The following is a 20340-nucleotide window of genomic DNA, read 5'->3' on the forward strand; positions in this document are numbered from 1 at the left end:
GGACCTAAAGATATGCCAATTACTATTTTAAGGAGCTGGACTACAATACAGAAGTACACATTCTGCAGAAAAAGCAGAGTAAGAACTACCTGGGCTATACAGCAAAGCAAGATAGTAAAAGGCAGAAAAAAAGTTTCTGGGCAGCTAAATAATATACAATGCTATTTCGTTCCACCTTTCCAGCTAGTTCTGCTACAGCAAATATGCTGGAGTAGTACGAAAATATTAGATGCAGAAGTCTGTCTACTTGCTCCAAACAGGAGTGGCTGCTGCAGAACAGGAAGAGCTGCTGCCCTCAGGGATCAAAACCACCTGTGAAACAGGACTGAGCAGAGGAAAAAAGTGCACGTCTTCAGAGGAAGAAGAGAGCAGACAGTTGAGAGCCTGTGGGGACAAGGTCACTATGCTAAATATGTAGATCTTTTCCAGAAAACCAAAAATGCCAAGAAGTTTAAAAAAAAAAAAAAAAAAACAAGGGCTCTGCTGATTCTTCTGTAGTAAGGAACACTTTACTTAAATGTCATCAATATCAGTTGAAATTGAAACTCCGGACTACTAGCTAGAGCAGCAAGGGAGATGGTGATCTGCTTGCCAAAGCTCAGTGTGACAGCTCACCTCTTGGGTGCCCATATGCTTGATGTCAAACTACAAGTTTAGGCATCTAAATGGATGGAAGTGATAATTTTAAGGTTCTGAGCCAACAAGAGGTCCAAAAGCAGTGACGCTTCAGTTTCAGCACGGTGTGATCAGTGATAGAAGTCTAAGGACAGTCACAGTATAGAAGGTCTGGAAATATCACCATGATGGAAACCAGACCAAAATATTGCTCTTGCTAGTCACAGTCTTACAGAGCTCACAGATGCTGCTGGTCCTCCCTGTTCTAGGACACAGTTGTCAGGGAAGCTATCAGAGATTAAAAAAGCCACCCAAAAAGTCTACTGCATCCTTTCCAGGACAAGCTACTATCATGGATTTTGAGATAAGGAAGGTAAGTAACCTAATCCATCACACTGTCCCTCACATCTAGGTTTTCTAGATTTCTGGAGTCAGAGACTGCACACTCCTTCATTTTGGTCCAATGACATTTAAAACAGGTAGTAATAGGAAACTGCTACAGCATGCAGCCTTGTAAAATAGGTCTCCTAGTGAAGTAAAAGGAAATTAAACATGCTAGAAGCCTGTAAGATTGCAATAGCTTTGGATGGTATGGAAGAACAAGAGCCCACACGTTTGAAACTTGCCTCGAAAAGCCAGTTCAGCCAATACATAGCACCACCTTGATAACACCCTGAGTTACGAGACATTGTTAGCTCTGTTGTAAGACCTGTTTCTCAGTGGGGATAGCACCTGTAACTAAATAGCAACAGTAAGAGGTATTGTGCCACTTTTTTTTTTTTTTGCTCATATTAGTTTGTAGTGGATGGCTTGCCCACAGACCTTCTAACTCGTGGTGATTTACAAACATTAATGATCTTAGCTACCCTGATCCTCCGTAGGTTAGGAATCCTCATTTTTCAGAAAAAAACCAAACTTGCCTACTGTAACATGCAGAATCTATAAAGTAAGTTCAGATTCCTGATCCCCCAGTCACACTTTAACTAGACTATCTTATCTGCTTTGCACACAACAAGTTTCCAACAGCAGAGAGAGAACAGATTTAAGGCTATGGAGAGGCAGCGTTACCTGCAACAAATGTGTGCATCAGCAAAAGAATGGCATCAGCAAAGACATTTATATTCTTCACACACCCTCCATATGCAAATACAACTTCCTTTGTAAATCATTGGCTCTTTATTAGATTTACTGCTCATGCATCCTAAAATAAATTGCTTCTAAGATTGGTTAAATAATACCATCTATATTTATATATCCATACAATGAAGAATGGAAGGGCCATACGGAAACATAGCAGCTTAAAAGCCACTGTCTTGAGATTAAAAAGAAGACCACCTAACAGAAGATAAAAATGAGATCAATAACCACCTTTTGTTGCACATTTTCTGAAAATAGTATTCCCAGCTTAGAAAGGGAGGACTTTGTGCATAAAGAGACTAATCACTGCAAATGAACGCCTGTCATCAGGTCTGAGAAAGCAGAAAATCGCAGGTCTAGCTGCACAAAGAGGTGGAGAGAGGGGCAGGTAAAGGTTATATGGCAGATCTCTTCATTCAGAATCAGCTGAGAATGAAAGCAAGGTTAATGTTTTGCCAGTCAGTAATACCCTCTTACAGGCTGCCTGAGGTGGTCATTTTTCTGCTGATCATTGAACCAAATGTTAGCTCTAGACCGTGCTGTGAGCCAGATGACCAGAGTCTTCTTCTGACACCTTTTAAATGGCTATAGTACATATTCTTGGTTTTGTCTTTATGTTTTTAAACTCATTCTTTCTTCCTGTGTTGCTGCATCATAATGGCAGCTATTGGAATATTCAGAAAATTACCAAATTGTTTGACCTATACAGAGAGAAGAAACTTCAGTAGATGGTTTGCTTGGTTATTTGTAAATGAATTTCTCGTTGCTCCATTTCAGTGTACTCTGCTGTGTAGAAGCTACGTGTGGGCTTTCAGAAATGATTGATCTCACTGCACCCTCCTCCTCAAGCTGTCCCTTCAAACAGTTACCAGGCTTCTCTCTATTATATTAAAAGAAAACTTGAGACTTGTTCACTGTACTGGATTTCTACTCTCTTCACTGAAAGCAAGATCCTGGCCTGAGGCTGGACGGGGGACGGGTCCTGAAGCACTAGTGAAAGGGGAAGGGTAGCCCAAGACATTTCATCTCTGCTGGTTCTGAGCTAGTTTGAGCACATCTGCTCATATGCTTTTGAAGTACAGGTACATTGCAGTTACTATGTACTCACATATTTTTCACTATGTCACCACTAATTCATCCAACGGAGAAGTTAACTGCATGACTGATTTACTAACTGTCCCTTTGGTAGCTTCACCATATATTATCTCAAGTTTTCCTTCCCCCCTAATCTGTCTGGATCCATCTGATCCATTTTATATATACTTAAGATTATAAATACTCTGGGAGGGGCCATTTTTTCAGTCTGTATTTGTGCAGCAGTAAGTACTGTGGGTTCCTGGGATATGACTAGGACTTCCAGGTACTGTGGTAATACAGATAATAAATTGAAATTACACACTAGTTACTGTTGCTCTACAGCAAGCTACCTAGTAATGGAAATTAATGGTAATTACAGGTAGCCAAAAGCATGCCCACAGACAAATTATACTATAATTACAATTTGGTACCACTGCCAGCTACATTACCCTTATTGTAAGAGAAGCTATTTTCCTGTACCAAAACATTAGCAAGAGCAATAGCACTATGGATAGTCACAACAGCACAAAGGCAGGGAACTGTGGGTTTCCATGCATGAGCCATCCACAGGACTAAATTCAGATGACATTTGGTAAGAGGGGATAAGTAGCGAGATATTATTTTCCCTCCAGGGACCTAAGGGTAGTGCCAAAATGGCAAAGAGCAAATAAAGGACATTCGGAATGGGAAAAGCAAGACCAACGTCTCAGTCTTCCTGCAAGGGAGGAGACACAGAATCTCCTAAAGAGTTAGGGGGAGAGAGTAACAGTGAGACTGGCTTATGCCAATGATTATACTTACATAGGCTCCCACAATGCTGCTCTTGGCAGCAACGAAGATCAGACAGATGAAGATGGCAGATCCTAGCATGCCAACAGCACAGACAAGAGGATCAGCTCGCTGGGTTTTTAATCGGCACCATTTGGTTGCCCCGGCCCCTGTGATTACACCCAGGAAACCAGTGAAGCATGTGATCGCTCCGAAGATCAAGCTATTAAAACAAAATATTGAGAGAGGATTATTATTATTTTTAAGTTTATTAGGGTCCACTGACTGATGGAAACCTGCACAATGGCTTTGCAAGTTTAAAATAAAACAAATGAGCCACCTGCTGAGTGCCTGTGAATTTCAGCACCCTTCCCCTGAAATTAAGAAAAACACTGCAGATGAAATTCAGGCTTGTATAAAGCCTTCGATCAACACCCAAAGAGATGCAAAGGACTTGTGCCGCTTCTTTGCATGGAACTGGGCTTCCTATAAATTGCATTGTACGACTAATTACGTACATGCAAAACTAAGTAACAATTTACATATTGACCACGTAGGGGAAATTATGGACAGAGCAGGCACTAAGAGGCTAAAGAGAATGGAAAGCTAAAAAATATCCAAACGCCACTGACTTTCAACATAGTTTGACTTTCTAACTCCTTTTAGCCCACTTTAAAAAAGGCTGATTGGTTTCTTTTGCTGTTATATTACATACATGAAATGTGTTTATTTAAATTTAAAGTGCTGGTAGCTATCAAGGATTCTCTATATTGTACGTGCAGGACTCGGATTATAGAGTCTTTGGCAACTACATTAAAGTAGCTTCAGGCAGGCTGAAAATATAGGTGTCGTCAAGGGGTGGAAAGCTTCCCTTGGTAAACAGCAGATGGGCAGTCTGACTGGAGCTTTATTTTCTGCTAACTGCATTTTTGCAGAAGAGTTAGGCTGCCTGCTAGGCTCCCTAGTCAATGGTACGCCACACCACTAAGTAGTTTACTTGTGATAGGATTGTGTCACCTAAAGCAAGAAGGTTTTCCTAATGTTATTTTTCTCTCAGAAGCTAAAGAGCAAAAGAACTGGCAAAAGGCAGTCTTTCATATCTTTTATTCACCTGGAAAAATGCTTTTTTAGCATTTTATGTTTTGTGCCATCATGGCAAAGCACAAAACAATGGATTACTTTGCACCGTGTATAAGCTGCAAGCTAGGTTATATAACTAGAACTGAAAAAACAAACCACTATGTAACATCAAGCAATCCAGACCAAAGCGTCCCAGATCTTCGCACCATTCTTCAGCAAAACCCATCGCACACAGCAGTACATAAAGCAACCAAATATATTGAAGCCCTCCCTCCCATAGAAACAAAAGTCTTCACAGTCATCCCTGCAGCCATTAGGGGAAGCAGACCAAGAATTATAGCCCCCACGGCGGCTACCCCAACCTCCCAGCTGATTCTGCTGCTATCACAGAAAACAGTGTGAGCCTTAAGAAACCCCATTCTCTCTCAGCTCTCCAAATATCTTTTGAAGCAAAGACTTCAAAATCTCTTCTCTAACTGCGTACTAGGGACTGTGAACTAAGACAGAGCTGAGGTCATCTTTTCTCCCTTAGTTTGACTTCATGCAATGAAGAAAAGAAGAGAAATAAACCCCAGTTTACAATCCCAGCATTTCCTATCATTGTTGCAAAGACCTAGAGGAAATTACAGACATTCTAGTAATATGACTCCATGGGACTTGCCCGTTTCCTCTGACAAATACCCTCCCCCTCAACCTTTAAAGCAGTGGAGTATGAATCTAACCTATCTTTGGTGCCACAGGGCTGTGAACTGCAGGTCTCCACTGTCTTCTGCACAACCTGTGCTCTGTGAAGGTAGAGAGGGATCCACATGCCAAGTGCCCCTGTAGCAAAGGAGACAGCCGAGGTGGCCAGTGATGAGAAAACGTAGCTGCGGCTGTGGAGACACAAGAGGCAAATCCGAGGGAAGGTTTAGTGGAAAAACTTGAAAGAGCAGGAGTCTAAGGAGAGGAATTGGTGCTTCAGTGAAAAAATACAGCGTTCCCACATCCTACCCACCTCACTTTACCAAGGGATAAAGATAAGACAATGTGCAAAGCAATGTAGAATAGGACCTAGAGAGTATTTCTTCATACATGATGCTGTACTGATAGTAACATGCTTAACTCTTCAGTGCTGCTTTCCAAAGGGTCCATTTTTCATGGGACCACTTAAGAGGACAATCAGCACTCAGTCACTGAGACATGTGTGAATTACAGCGCTATCGCCATAATACCATCTGTTTACCCGAACTACCAGTTTTCCCTTCCCCTCCCCATCCATGCCACTGGGCCATTGCTGTTTGAACAAACTATCAAAATAAGTAATACAGAAATATTGGTGGATTAACCATCATCACTTTTCATAGTGCTTTGACACTGGATGACAATACCAGGAAGACATCCTAGGCAGTAGTTCCAAGAAGAATGAAAGACACTGCAAGTCTCCGATCAGAATTCAGATGTTACACTAAATTCATATGTGCAAGTATTTGCACATTCACAGGCAAGCAAGTACAGCTGCTTAAACACTTGGAAGCTTATGATCTTTTATGCAAATGTACAAGTGTCTTAAGGACATTCTGTGCACATATATTCAGTCACTGTGGTATAAATATATATATAAACTTGTCATGTTGTGCATGCTTTTGTGTATTCCCTCCTCTGAAACTGCTCTGGCATTTAACTCTCTTTTTACCCTCAGCAGAGTAGCTCTTTCAAGGAAGAAAAGGGACCTAAGCGTCTGAACAACAGTGGCACAACAATTAACACAGCACTTCAAAATTCTTGATTTGTCTGAAGTATGAGCCAAACAAAGCGGACTCTTAGATCTGAATCTTGGATAGGTTAGACCAAAAGCTGGAATCCTTCTTTGTCATTACTGTCAACACCTACTGAAAACATAACTGTTATTTTCTTTCCTAGCTCCATAAACCAAGCTTCCTTCAACTCCTTGCACGTTGCCACATTCCAGGCACACAGTATTAAGAAGTACAGGCCTTTTAATGCTCAAATTAAGCATTAGAGGCAAAGTATATTTTAGCAGAGCACTCTTACTTTCTAATCAGTGCTTTCATGTCTCTTAGCCATGAGGTCCGAGCTTTCAGCTGTCCCCCGAGTTGTTCAACATTTCCTCTTTTAGCAGCAGGTACGAATATCAAGATAAGTGTCCCTGTTATCATACCCAGGAGTGGAGATACCTGCAAGAAAGGAACAGGGAATTAGCCCAGGAAGCCAGCAGTATTTGCTTTGACTAGTTAGTAAGAAACAGATTACATCAGTTTTGTTTCAGCGACCCAACTCCTTACAGCTAGCCAGAATCTGTGTCCATGCTCTGAGGCATCTGCTCCTTTCCTTCCTCCCTGGTATTCCCTGACCTCTCTTATCTCACTCTGGAAGTATGCAGCTTTGAGAATACTCTGATTAAGGCAATCAGTTCTTGGTGTTATTAAAGTGCCAAGATTCATCTTAGTGCGGTTCTTTAGTGATGTTTAACTCTTTGAAAACTTACTCCCAGCGGGGCTAAGAGACCCACTAATTTCTGGGAGGACACAGAAGCTTTCTAAGGCCAATTAGGCCAGGTGAAAGATTTCTGGAAGTAGGGAGCAGGCTGGCTTTGAATGAAAAGCATCCTTTCTTTACATGCGTCCCTTTCCATGTTCCTCCAGGTAACCCACACTAGCTTTCCCTTTTCAAGCATCTCCCTCAGATTACCACAGCGTGCAGCAGACCAAGAAACTGAAAATTCAGGCTGGAAGACAGGAAAATGACAATTCAAGGGTTAAGTTTCCCAGTCTCCAATCCTTTCTCTCTATCACTGGACAAAGTGCAAAGATCCCATGGTGCTTTGTAAGCTACAAATATGAATATTATTTTGACACTGAAATGCTGTCACTGTTCACATGAAAGATAGCTCTACTAGGAAAACAAGAATATGGATTTTCAGCAGACTGCCTCTTCTACACATGTGATTTTCAAACTGAAATTTCTGTTCCCCCCCAAATATGCCTCCAATAATAATCTGAGAACTGTCTATACCTATAGAGCAACGTTACAGGTCCAAAGGCAGCAAATTCAGAACTCTTCTAGGAAAGGGTAGATGAAAATTTCAGAATTGGAAAGTCAGACAACTCCCTCATCCAGGGATAAATGAAGACCGACACTATCCTTATCACAGAGGAGCACAGGGCTCAGCACTGTTCAAAGAAAAAACAGAAATGCCTAGGATTTTCTAGGACCATATAATTTCAAGCCTCTATGATTTTTGTTTGAAGGCTTCCTTCCTCCAGCGGGATAATATCCCATGATCACTGAGTAATGCTCTAATGAAACACTGACACAACTGCTAGATCCAGAGACAAAGCTGCTGCCTGCTGAAGTGCCCTGATGTCTTCTTCATCCCACTAAAGTATTGATTCCTCCTGACCTCCCCTGGATTTGGGGACCACAGGAGATCACAGAGTGAAGTATCACCTAGGGGAATCCTAGCATGTCTTATAACAGCGCAATGATTGCCACGGGGACGGAGGCTGCTTAACAGTGGTGCCTGGAAGCTTTCAACACATGCTGTTTTGCTAGGAAGAATAAGCAATTCTGCCCTAAACTACTCTCACGAAAGTGTGCAGCTTCCCTTATAGATTCCTCACGGTTTTGCAGTCAGGGAATCATGCATCAATGTGTCATTTTTAGCTGAAATCATGACCCCATAAGACATACAACCTTATGGATAGCCTGGATTAGTCAGGACAACTATGGAGATGGCATCCAAGGTGATTAGAGGGCTGGAGCATCTCTCCTATGAAGAAAGATTGCAAGAGCTGGGCCTGTTCAGCCTGGAGAAGAGAAGATTGAGAGGGGATCTCGTCAACGTGTACAAGTATCTGAAGGGGGAGTGTCGAGAGGATGAGGCCAGCCTCTTCTCCGTGGTGCCCAGCGACAGGACAAGAGGCAATGGGCAGAAACTGAACCACAGGAAGTTCCATCTGAACCTGAGGAAAAACTTCTTCACTGTGAGGGTGACAGAGCATTGGAACAGGTTGCCCAGAGAGGTGGTGGAGTCTCCTTTGCTGGAGATATTCAAAACCCGTCTGGATGTGATCCTGGGCAATATGCTCTAGGTGACCCTGCTTGAGCAGGGAGGTTGGACTAGATGATCTCCAGAAGTCCCTTCCAACCTAAACGATTCTGTGATTCTGTGTGATTCTGTGATCCAAAGAGAAAGACACTAGTGATGATTTCTTGCACAAAGCAATCATTTGGGGTTTACTGACAGCAAACATTTTATCATTTCGACATATCAATCTCACTAAACCCCACTGATCAGGAGGAGGAGGGGCTTTGGAGTTTCTTCTTCCTTGTGCTGGCCTGTGCTCAAAAGTTAATTTTACCCTTAAAGCATTTCTGCTTTTGAATGAGGTAGCCACCTCCTTGGTCTGAAGTTTTAGGCTATTAAACTTACTTCCTTACATTATAGATTCATAGCTGAAACCTACTCCCCACTCTCCTGGATGCAGATGACTGCATATTCAAGGTGACTTTCCTGTCCTTGCTTACCCTTGCTGGACAGGGAAGGACCTGTCCACAGAAAGGCCCATTTGCTTGAGGTAGGAACCCATATATTTTAATCACCTGCTATTATAAAGGGTGTTGGCCTGGGCTTCATGAGATTCATTGTCTTCATGAAGCACCAGAGAACGCACCTCACTGAGGCTCATGCCACCCAGACTGCCAAAGGTCAGAGAACACTTTTGCTAGGCCACTTCCTGCCAGCTCTTTCAAGACATCTTTGTGTGCACGATCTGTTGTGAGTGGAGTGTATTATCTTTTCAACACATTTATCAAGGTCTCAAGAGGTTAAAATAGAAGGAAATCGACTCTCTCAGGGCAGAAAAACAAGCGGAAACTGGAACAAAGTGTTTTTTCCTCAAAGCAGGAAGCCATTCTGAGAATTTCTTGACAGCAGGGGACTGAAAGACTAGGGAGTTGATTTAAGGCCAATGCCTCATCTTCCCATCCCCATCAAGAAATCATGGCTGATTGACAATAAAGTGCTTGAAATTTTGTTGTTCCCAGGCAGAGAAAAAAACAAGTACAAGGAGCCAAATACACATACCTTTCCTATTTGCTCAGAGAATGCATACGCTATGCACTTAATATCCTTATATGTAGTTTCCAGTCCTTCACCATCTATATATAATAGCAGGCTGAGGATTGGTGTGATACAATCCTCCTCCTCCTCCTAATGAGGATCAATAGATACTACTGTTATTAAGATGTTATTAAAATGGATGTGTAGGACTGAAGAAAGCCTAGGGGAATCCTCACCAAGGACTGGGAGGGAGGTTCCCAAGAGCATGGCTAATGCTTACTGAAGGATAGCTGGGAGAGTTCTTGATGTGTAATTTTACTGAGGACAACAAAATTGATATGTCATCAAAAAAAGCAAAAATACTACTTGCCCGCAATGCCCAATGCCAGTCTCCAGCAACCTGCTTCACACTTGACCCAGTGATGTATCCCAAGCCACTGCAAGTAATACAAAGACAGAAGTCAGTTTTAATAGAGTACCACAATAACAGGCGCTCTTAAACAAAGATAACAACATAATTGCACTCAATTGTGTGTCCTAGACTTTATTCTCCTGCAGGGAGAAACATGGGACAGGTGATGAAGTGGATGATGGCCAATACGCAACTCTTCCCAGCACTGTTGGTCTAAAAATGCTTGAATCTGGGGGAAATTCAGACACTGACATGAAATTCATGGCTGGTCCTTCCAACAGTGGATGGAAATAAAGCCTCAGAATTAATTTGTTTCACAATTTAATTTCTACAGCACGTTTTTCTGTGTACTAATATGAATGCTTACAATTTTATCTTCAACTCTCAATTAACAAAGTGCCCTTCAAGGACACACCGTACTCCATCATTGTTTTTTTTTTTATCATTTAATAGCACTTAGTTGTAATTACCCATGAAGAGACCATTTTCCATAGCCTATGAAAAAAACAAAGGGACACACAACACAGTCTAATGAGAGAACATCAAACCTGATGTCTGGAAAACCTGGCTGGAGATAAACGAGCAAGGGAACCCTCAGCCACATGCTCAGAATTACACCGTCATTACAAAAGAAAGCTCACAAGAGACCAGAGAGGTGATGCAGCTCTGAACGGATGCGAATATCCTTATTTCAAAACTGCAGCATTGGTTGCTGAGATTGCCTTGGCTGAAAGCTGCCAGGTCTGCTGCAGGGCATCTGTCAGCTGTCTCATGCCATTATTGAACAGTCTTCCAAGTTTTGGAAGTTTCCACTAGTCATCACCCCAAAACTAGGCAATTTACAAAGATGGGACCCAAAATCAAACCATGGATCCAAATGTTCACTGGATATTAAGGTAAGACCGACCAAGAGTTGGGCTGAACAGATTGAGTATTTGTCATTACAAGCCACATCTACTTCTAGGACATTGATTTGCTGCTAGCCATAGTTGAGCTGAATTCTCTATGCTTGGCCTATTTGGAAAAACGTTCTTTCTACCAGTTAAAGACTTGGCTATCTCTTTTTCTTCAAGAGTAAAGGGGTGTTTGTAAGTTTTATCTCAAGGATGACTGCTCTAACTTGTGAAATGCATGTTACCACCCTAAACCAGCCGTTTTTCTCTGCACTGGGGGGATTTAACTGCTGTCCAGGTTTTCCCTACTGGAAATGAACTCACAGTGTCACTTTTCCAAAGGAAGTTGTCCACCTCTGGGAACTGGGATGCAGGCTGTGTGAACCCACCCTGTCTACAACCTCACAATAGAGGGTCAGCCATTATTTTAACAAAATTAAAAAATTTTTGAAATGACAGAATCCCTCCTGTCCCAACAATCAGATACTGCATTGGACTGATAAGGGAACCCAATTGAAAGAAAGTGCCAGAGGAAATAATTACTCTAAATCTGAGTCTGTTGCATTCATCAGTCATCTATGGGTTTGGCTGTCCTCCACCGCTCTGCATAAGGTTGAGTGTGAACACTCATTATAGCTTCTCTCTTCATCCTTGTCTACAATAGATTTAACAGTTTCTCCTTGTTGCTATTTCAACGGCGATAGCACTAAAATGGACTAGCCTCTGCTGTTGCAACTACCCAAGTCATCCAGATTGACTCAGCAACATTTTTTACGTTTAGTCAGACTGCACAAATTCAAAGTTGAGCAGAACTTGAGTTTAAACTAAAAATATTTTGAAAAGTCAAATTTCAAATCATGCGTTACATAGCATATTTGTCTTGAAACTACAGATTACTTATATTACTTATATTGTCATATAGAAGAAGCAGGCACCCATTTACTCACTTTGAAAACAGCCCTATGTTTTAACTTAAGAGATCTTCTAGATTTCACAGTGATCTCAAAGATGTTGGCTAAAGGAGCAATTAAAAGAATCACTATAATATTATTCAAACAGATAGTCTAATTTAATAGCGCTACACAAAAGAGCAAGTCAGCTAGGAAAAAAAAAAAAAAACAAAACTTCCCACTAGTTCCCAAAAGTCACACGTGAACCAGTAAGAGGGCTAGAAAAAGAACCTAATTCCTGCAACTAATTAGTCACTGCTCACAATATTTTCCTGTCTAAATCATTCCAACTAAAGACAGAAGAATTATCTTCTTTAGCAACTTAAGACTTGTGCTAGCTTAAAGTAAAAAACAGATGAAAAAAAGCATTAGGTCACTTACCTGCCAAGAGGAATTGCAAAGTAGAAAACAGACAGCATAAGGGTCCTTGTGTTTTTGGTGAAAAGGTCTCCTATGATGGTTGGAGCAATAGTGGAGTAACTTGCTTCACCGATGCCAACCAAACCTCGTGAAAGCACGAGAAGCCAGAAATACTGAGAAAAGAAATAAAACATCTTAACGAGGCTTCCCTTACCTTTTTGAATTCAAGGTGGACCACAGTGAAAGCCACCCAAACAGGAAAATAAATGCCCATGTGATGTGAAGGTGACACCCCTGTATTTATTTATTTTTTTAAAACCTCAGACTTCTTTCATTTGTCTCTTGCTAGGGAGTAAAGGGGCTATGGTATTTGCAAAGGTTTACAGCCATGAAAGAAGAGTACTAACAATACACACCTTTATCCAGTTGCACTGGATAAGTTATTCTAAGGCAGGCAGAGGACCCTTGCTTTGTTCTCAGGATGTAGCTCACTTGCAAGCCTAAGTGCCAGAAATGCTGCACTGACAGAGGAAGGTCTGGGGCGGTGGGTGAGCTGTAATAAAGCCTCCTTCAAGGATCCAGCAAAAGCAACACCTGCTAAGCGCAATCTCAACCCTCCCCAGCATGCCAAGGGGCAAATTAAGACTGGTGAAATTCTAAAGGCTCTTCAAAGCTTTGGAAGAGTTGAACCTGCAGTCTCCCAAACTCATGATTTTTTTTCTTGATTAGAAATTACCGAATGAGGCAGGATTTTCAAAAGCACTAAGCACCAGTTTCACTCTACTTCCCTTGAAAACAGCATAAAACTTCCCCTCATAGCAGGAAGTCAGGCTTAGCCAATACTGAACACTTCTGAAAAACCTCAGGTTTCAAATTGAGCTGAGATGCGCATGGCTATGAAAAGATGAGCCTTGAGCTTTACTGGGGGCTATCTGAACATAACAGGAGCACCAGTATGCTCAGCAAGCAGTGCCATCAGGTGCAAAATTCAGAGCCATCCAAGGCAACTGAACATATTGCAAAAGCATTAGGTTGCCTAGAGATTTAAGTGCCCTCCTGAGTAGACGGTGATCCACATTCAGCACAACACAGCCTAAAATGGAAGAGAAGTAATTATTCATCTAGTAGAATTTTCTTCATGGCCTGTTACAGTATTTCAGCCAACGTTTTTGTAAACTGTGAGGACCTGATTTTCAAGCCTGCCTCTTTAGATATACTTGCAGTTTTCTGGGTGTCGCTGTTTGAAGGCACAAGGCACGATACTTTGATGTCTAAATACCTGATACATGAGTGCAATCAAGTTCTTAAACATCTAAGCAACTTGAGCTACACCCAGAAGTAATTGCAAGTGCAAAAATTCAGCACAATCAATTGCAGAAAGCTATAAGCACAAGAGAAGAGCAGAGAAACCTGTTTCTACAAATGTAACCTTTACAAATCCTCAATATACTTCAGATAATTTGTGAGAAGGAGAACAGCAGGAATTATGGTATGTCCTTAAACATGGAAGTATTTTAAGAACAATGAACAATTGCTGATTTTCCTCCAATAAACAGGGGAAAGTTAAATAATGCAGAGTGACTTAATATGTCCCATAGAGCAAACCTGAGCCAGAATTTAGGGGTCTCACTCACAAATACAGAAAATGCCATGCAGGCATCAAGACGCATACCTTGGTCACCAATACATCCAATCAACAGACAGAAATCTCTACCAGTGGTATGTTTTCATTGTTTTCCTTACTCTACTTCCCTGATTCAAAAGAATTTCTTGAGGATTCCTACAGCCATACAAAACAAATTTTGCATACTCTTCACTTCCTCTTACTTTGCCGTAAATCCTGCATCAAAACCTATTTTCTGAGCGTGTACAAGTTCCTTGTTTGGTGGCAGGGTATTTGCAGTATTGCTATCATCCATATATCTCCTATAAGCTGTGCATACCTAACAGACATATGCGGGTGTATGCAGAAAGGGCAACACTGTGACTCATTTATGCCAGTTGCCCAATACTAAACCACTCCACGATACTGCACAAATATGCGGACAATTATTGGTGCACAGGTAACCAATGTATTTGGAATGAGCGACAGTATCTACAACATGCTGAACCACTTTAGTCATGCAGATTTAGAAAGCGGGGAAACTGGAGACTGCTTTTGATTTCCTAAGAGGTTCAGATCTGGATCACAGAGAGGTTGACAGGCAACACAGGCATCTTTCAGACCTGGAATGAGTGTGCAGATGGGGATAGTTTTAGCTGTAGAATGACAAGCTTGTGCATGCGCTGGATGTTCCTCAGGTTTGAAATACCCACATAAAAAGACCACGAGTTTGTAGTCACCAGCCAACATCCCTCAGAGTAAATGGACTGTACAGGGATTTTTTCCAACTAACACTGTATAAGGTTCCTCTCACAAGCTCTGCTTAAAGCAGGAGAACTGTGCAAAGATTTCCTAGTGCTGTGAACAGTGGCTTGGCTCCATCAACACTACTGAAGCAGAGACCTCGTATGCTGAAAACGGCTACAACTAGCAACATGTTCATTCCTCTCCCTCAATTCCTCCTCGAATCCTCCTCCCTGGCCCATTCCATGCTTACACCCTCCAAATCTCTGTTTACTGTATAAACTATATCCTCTGAGGCATCCAAGTTTAAGACAGGAGATTCTGACCTTGGAAAGCAATGAAAGTAATCTTATAAGAGCATAAGCTACATAAAGACATGAATAGTATTGCCATTCTGAGATGATAACGTTCAAGACTATGGACTAGGCAGCTATTTAGGTGTAATGACCAAACAGAACACAGAAAAATCCAAAACAAGATTAGGGAATTATTTATAATCAGTTCTAAGTTACGCTTTATTTTAAAGCTCTGTATCTCCAAACTAAAGAGCTAATAAATCTTTTCCTAGCCTACTGAAAGATATCTTCTGGATCTCTGGCTAGCACACATCCTCTTGGTAACTATCTAACAAAATTATCCAGCAATTTGAGTAAACTAGAGCCTGCAATCTTCCATTTCTAATCACAGTCAAGTTTATATTTTCATCACCTCTGAGCAGGGAAGGCTAGGTAGCTCCCAGGATAAAAAGTGGTCCTTTCAGGGAGAGGCCTAATTTTTTCATTGTCTGCACAGGAAGAAAAAATACAAACAATAAAACAACTGCACAATTCTTATGCTACTACTCATTTGGGCCACCGACATACCACAAACCACTTAGAAACTGGTCCCCAAAGCACATCTATGTATGCAAGATAGACAACTGCAGTTGTGTATGTGTTTGTACATGCACACATGCACACGTTTGCATGTGTGTGTATATGTGAACGTGACAACCATCATAAATAAATGGAAAAGAAAGACAGGTATCACCCCCAGACAGGAAGCACTGCTCCCCGTAGTTGTAACGGGACACTACTATCATTTCCCCTACCTTAGGTTTCTTTCCGCCCTCCTCCACAACTGCTTTTTATTTTTTGTCCAACTCCAGGACTCTGAGCAGTTTAGTGAGACAAAAAGGGCTGACACCAGCCAAACTCTGCTCTATATTTTCTGCCTTTAAAAACAGTACGGGCAGCTAAGATAGAACCGTTAACTAAATTTCCCCAAGTAGGAATGGGTATAAAGAAGTTTATTCCTATTTACATTACTACATTAGTTCTGGAATCTGTTCATCTGTACAAACACCTCTCACTCTGGCAGGAAAACTGGAAAAGCCCAAGACAGCTTTCAGCACCTAAGCTCATTCCATTTCCGTAAGTTAAGGGCAACAGTCTCAAAGCTTCCGTTTTTTTTTTTTTTCTCCCAGTCAATGTTAGCAACTTCACAGTTTTTGTAAACAAAGAGTTACTACAGCAAACTATTTACGTCTTTAATTTTGGTTAACAATCACACCAGAGGTGTTGGCTTCTCCATGAGACTTGCCAACAACCTCCTGGTTTGTGCAGATGCAATGGGTTTCCAGCACTGGAAACTACCGCATAGAGAAAGCACTGATGCAAGCACACGTCAGGTAGACCCATCAGTCAACCTGCTCTCCTTCCTATCTCTTAACTATATAGAAGGAAAAATACGTCCTAGCTCTAAAGCTGAGGACTTTACTACTTTATTATTTAAAGACTAACAAATCCAAACAAAAAAAGCAAGAAACCCAGTCCCTCCAAACAGATAAGAGTTTGTAAGGGATATAAATCCTCCTCAGGGGAAGAGCTGATCTCCAACAGGAGCGTACTACCTACTAACTTTTAGATTTTTTTAAACTATCAGCAAATGCTAGACAACAACGGAGTGAGAGCATGGGGTCAGGTGGAACTGGCCTGATTACTGTTGCCAATGGTACTATCCCACCACAAGCTAGAGACCAGACGCAATCCTTCCAGGATTTTCATCTGCAAAAGCCCTCCATGATTTGACTTAAATGTTTACAATATGCCAAAAGATAGTTCACGTATTTTTCTCTGAAAAGTACAGCCTGGTTTATGTTCACATTTTCATACTGACTTCACTCAGTCTCACGCACACACCAATGTTCAATGGCCTCAAACACGTGATTAGCTTTAATCGTGTTTGGGCAAACTTCCTAATTATACATTTATCCTAGTTGTACAGACCATTACAGACCATTGAGTGAGTAATACTTGTTTTAATAGATCTAATTGCAGCTTTAACTTCTCTCTTTTTTTTTAATTAGTTAACAAAAGGAACTAAGTCACAGTTCTCTAAAAGATTAGCTGTTAGTGATAAACCTATAATCTGCCAAATATGTGTACAATTCTAAATCACCAGATTTACTCTCTAAAGAATCATGTGATCCTTAAGCTTGGGTTATTAAGTATTTGCATTTGAATATGGAGTAGCTGGTAAGCATCCCATAAAACAAACTAAATATGTGCTTCTTTCAGATTAGGGACACACGGACCGATGACATCATACAGACAGAGTAAACCCAGTACAAATTGCTAGTCTGAATGCACAGCACTGGTGCTGGCCGTGTTTTGAACCATCTAAAAGAAGTCTCTGCCATACAGCAATAGCAATTGCACCTGTGCCCGTTTCCTGTATGAGGGTACTGAGTTAAGCTCCTCCAGATTCCACAATTAGTTTGTTAAAAGAGGGCTCAGCACCATGAAATTTCATATTTGAGTTGCTGAGGCTTTCAATATATTCATTCTATTTTTAGATAAACACTATGCAAACAAGGACATAGCATCAAGGTTTGCATCCCTGGAAAGATGACACACACAAGGAAAACCATCCATGCCACCGGGCAGCCAGGATTACCACATAAAACCCAGAATTCATATGGCACGGTTTGTGTGTGGAATAGCAGTAAGCTAAGGAAAAAGTATCAGGGTAGATTTAATTTCCCTGAGTTTGTAGAGCAGCCTCAGCTGAACTGTACTGCAGTCACATTCTTGTACACCTACAGCTGGCAGGGTGTTGTGCTGGCAACATCCAGGGTACCCACCTCAGACACAAGTGATCAAACCAACAGAAGACAGGTAAATCTGATAAACTCCAGGAGTCAACTGACTGAAGTAAAACCCACAGAGCTCAGACATATACTCGAGGGCTGCACAACGATGGTCCCTTTTGACAGATACTGCATTTACAGGCAAGCATTTGCCTTTCTCAGACAGATCCCGTACTTTCTAGCTAAACACCACTTCGGGTACCCTCCATTAACAGTTTTCCCACCCATATGAGTAGTTTGCAGGGACCTAAATGGTTAAAGATGAATGGTTAAAGATGACAAACCACACCCCTCACCGCAGGTGCACAAAGATGTACCAGTAACCATGATGCAAATCAAAACAGGAACATGCTCCTGAGTATGGGTATTGTGACTAATGGCATTGGCTCTTGTAAACTCACAGTTCAAACTCCAGCTCATTAACTGAGAGTCACCAGGAGAGCTGAGCAACGGAATGACAATGACGTTACAAATGCAGGTGACACATTTGCTTAAGCACCAAACACTCCATTTTGTTTAGTGTTCCCAGCAATGATAGAGTCCTTCTAAGAATCTGAAAGCTTCCAGGTCAGACAGGAACATTCACCTCTCATGAAAGGTAAGACGATGTTAAATGCAATGATGTTTTAAACTATATTCTGTGTCTCAGCAGGACAACTAAAGGCTACAGCAGAATAGACAAGTCGAAATACATCTTCCACCTCTGTGCACCCCTAAAGCTTTACAAATTTTCTATATGTATAACAAAGACACCTGGCTTCCACTGGTGGACACAAGTCCTGGGTCCAAACACACTCGACTGGAATGGTGAGTCAGATCTATATATGGACGGTAAAGTCACATGCCGTAACTTTTCACATGTGAGTGGTGCCAGCCCTCCTTTAATAAAAGGAGAATGAATTTTGTGAAAAGCTGTAGAGGGGTAAGTATTTAGTACTCAGGAATGGTTCTATGCTGACAATACTGAAGAATACTTCTTCCTGTCAAGTCCAGCCCAGACTTATAAGTATATTCATGCCAAATTTTGGCCATTTGGTGTCCTATGGACTCAGAGATCTTTGTGCAGGAACAAGAGAAGATGAGTGTTCACCTATATCTATAAGTTGTCTTAACAAATCCCTTATTGGGATTGCCAGCAGAGACACCAAAGTACAAAAAAGCCACAGGGGCAGAACTGTTTACTGTGATGTTTCACTGGTAGGTACTTTCTTCCCCTGTTAATGAACTGGGTAAGCATTGTTTTCAGAATTTCTTACAACCCAAAGGATTAATCTGCATGTGGCATAGATAGAGTCTGGCCAGGGTATATGCCTGGCACGAGCCTGGTTGGCGACAGGTTGATAAGATATCGGCTCTGATGCAATACTGTGAACTATCAGTATCTTATCTTTTTTCCATGAAGATACAAGTGCACTTAGAGGTTCATACTACAGTTACCTGTCTGGCAAATGCAGCTATATACTACCCTTCTCACCTCCTATAAGTTGTTCTTCCCTTATCAGACATGAGTCACCCTGGCAGGGTAACTTGCGAGAAATTCACTGCAGTTGCTTTTCCCATTTGGTCCACTGCAGAGAGGTGATTGAGTTCAGAGTCCCCTTTTCTTCCTTCATAGCACATGTCATCACTTAACCATAGCTGCTTTTCACTTCGTATCTCCTCACAGTAAACAAGCGTTTTCTTATGTTTAAATGGAATTTTCTGTATTTCTATTTGTGCCCATTACCTCCGGTCTTTTTGCTTGGCCCCACTGAGAAGTGTCTGACTCCATCTTCTTTACTGCTTCCCATCAAGTATTTATACACATTCATGAGATCCCCTCTGAACCTTCTCTCCTCTGTGTCTGAGGCTATACAAAGTATTCAAAGGGTTAACAAGGTTGTTGGGTTCTGCACTCCCTTCAAGTCCAGGGGCTCAGAAGAAGAGAACTGGGAAGCCATACAGCCCTCTCTTGGTTAATGCATGACCCCCTATGCTCTACACCCTACTCAGCATTCCTCACTGCAGCTCTAGGCTGGATCAAGCTTTTGATAAAATACTGTGAAAGTAAAGCAACCTAGCAGGCTGCGTCCGAGCCTTCCCAGGGCACGGTACACTCCCCAGCATTGCTTAGTGACATAGAAAAGACAGCAAAGTCTTGCAAAGTTGCTTTCCAGAGGAGGAAGGGTATTCAGAGTTTTGTAAGAAACAGTTTTTCGCTATAGTAATATACGTCCTCTAAGTTTTCCCGAACACACTTGATGTCAAAAGTACAACCTGCCTCAGGTTCACATCAAAATTGTTTTGGGGCTCATCCACTATCCCCCAGAATAACATCCATTTTGACCAGATTTGCTTTGACCAGGGCATAGACAAGAGCCCCCCAGGGGCAGAAAACTTCTCATCCAATGTGTCTCTGTTGCATTCACTCTAAATAGGTTTTTCTTCATTTGGTTTCTTTGAAGCCTTCTTGGACATAGGAAGTATACCCGGTTAAATATCTGTCTGCTGAAGGAGGCTTCTCTTA

At 41.6% G+C, this 20340-nt stretch overlaps 1 protein-coding gene across 5 annotated transcripts in view; it reads right to left on the bottom strand.

Annotated features, from left to right (window-relative positions):
* LOC104146252 (SPNS lysolipid transporter 2, sphingosine-1-phosphate) overlaps positions 1-20340 on the bottom strand; it is a 143471-nt gene that overhangs the window by 46562 nt on the left and 76569 nt on the right. For all 5 annotated transcript variants that reach the window (XR_011134855.1, XR_011134856.1, XR_011134854.1 and 2 more), the window contains exons 4-8: positions 12379-12530; positions 10113-10179; positions 6712-6854; positions 5400-5552; positions 3631-3820 (exon numbers count right to left, since the gene is read on the bottom strand). Coding sequence is in view for 2 of the 5 variants with exons in the window: in XM_068910103.1 (XP_068766204.1) it covers positions 3631-3820; positions 5400-5552; positions 6712-6854; positions 10113-10179; positions 12379-12530 (705 nt within the window). In the remaining 3 variants the exon portion in view is untranslated. The remainder of the gene's footprint in view (positions 1-3630; positions 3821-5399; positions 5553-6711; positions 6855-10112; positions 10180-12378; positions 12531-20340) is intronic.

This window comes from Struthio camelus, chromosome 16 (genome assembly GCF_040807025.1).
Source record: "Struthio camelus isolate bStrCam1 chromosome 16, bStrCam1.hap1, whole genome shotgun sequence".
NCBI lineage: Eukaryota > Metazoa > Chordata > Aves > Struthioniformes > Struthionidae > Struthio > Struthio camelus.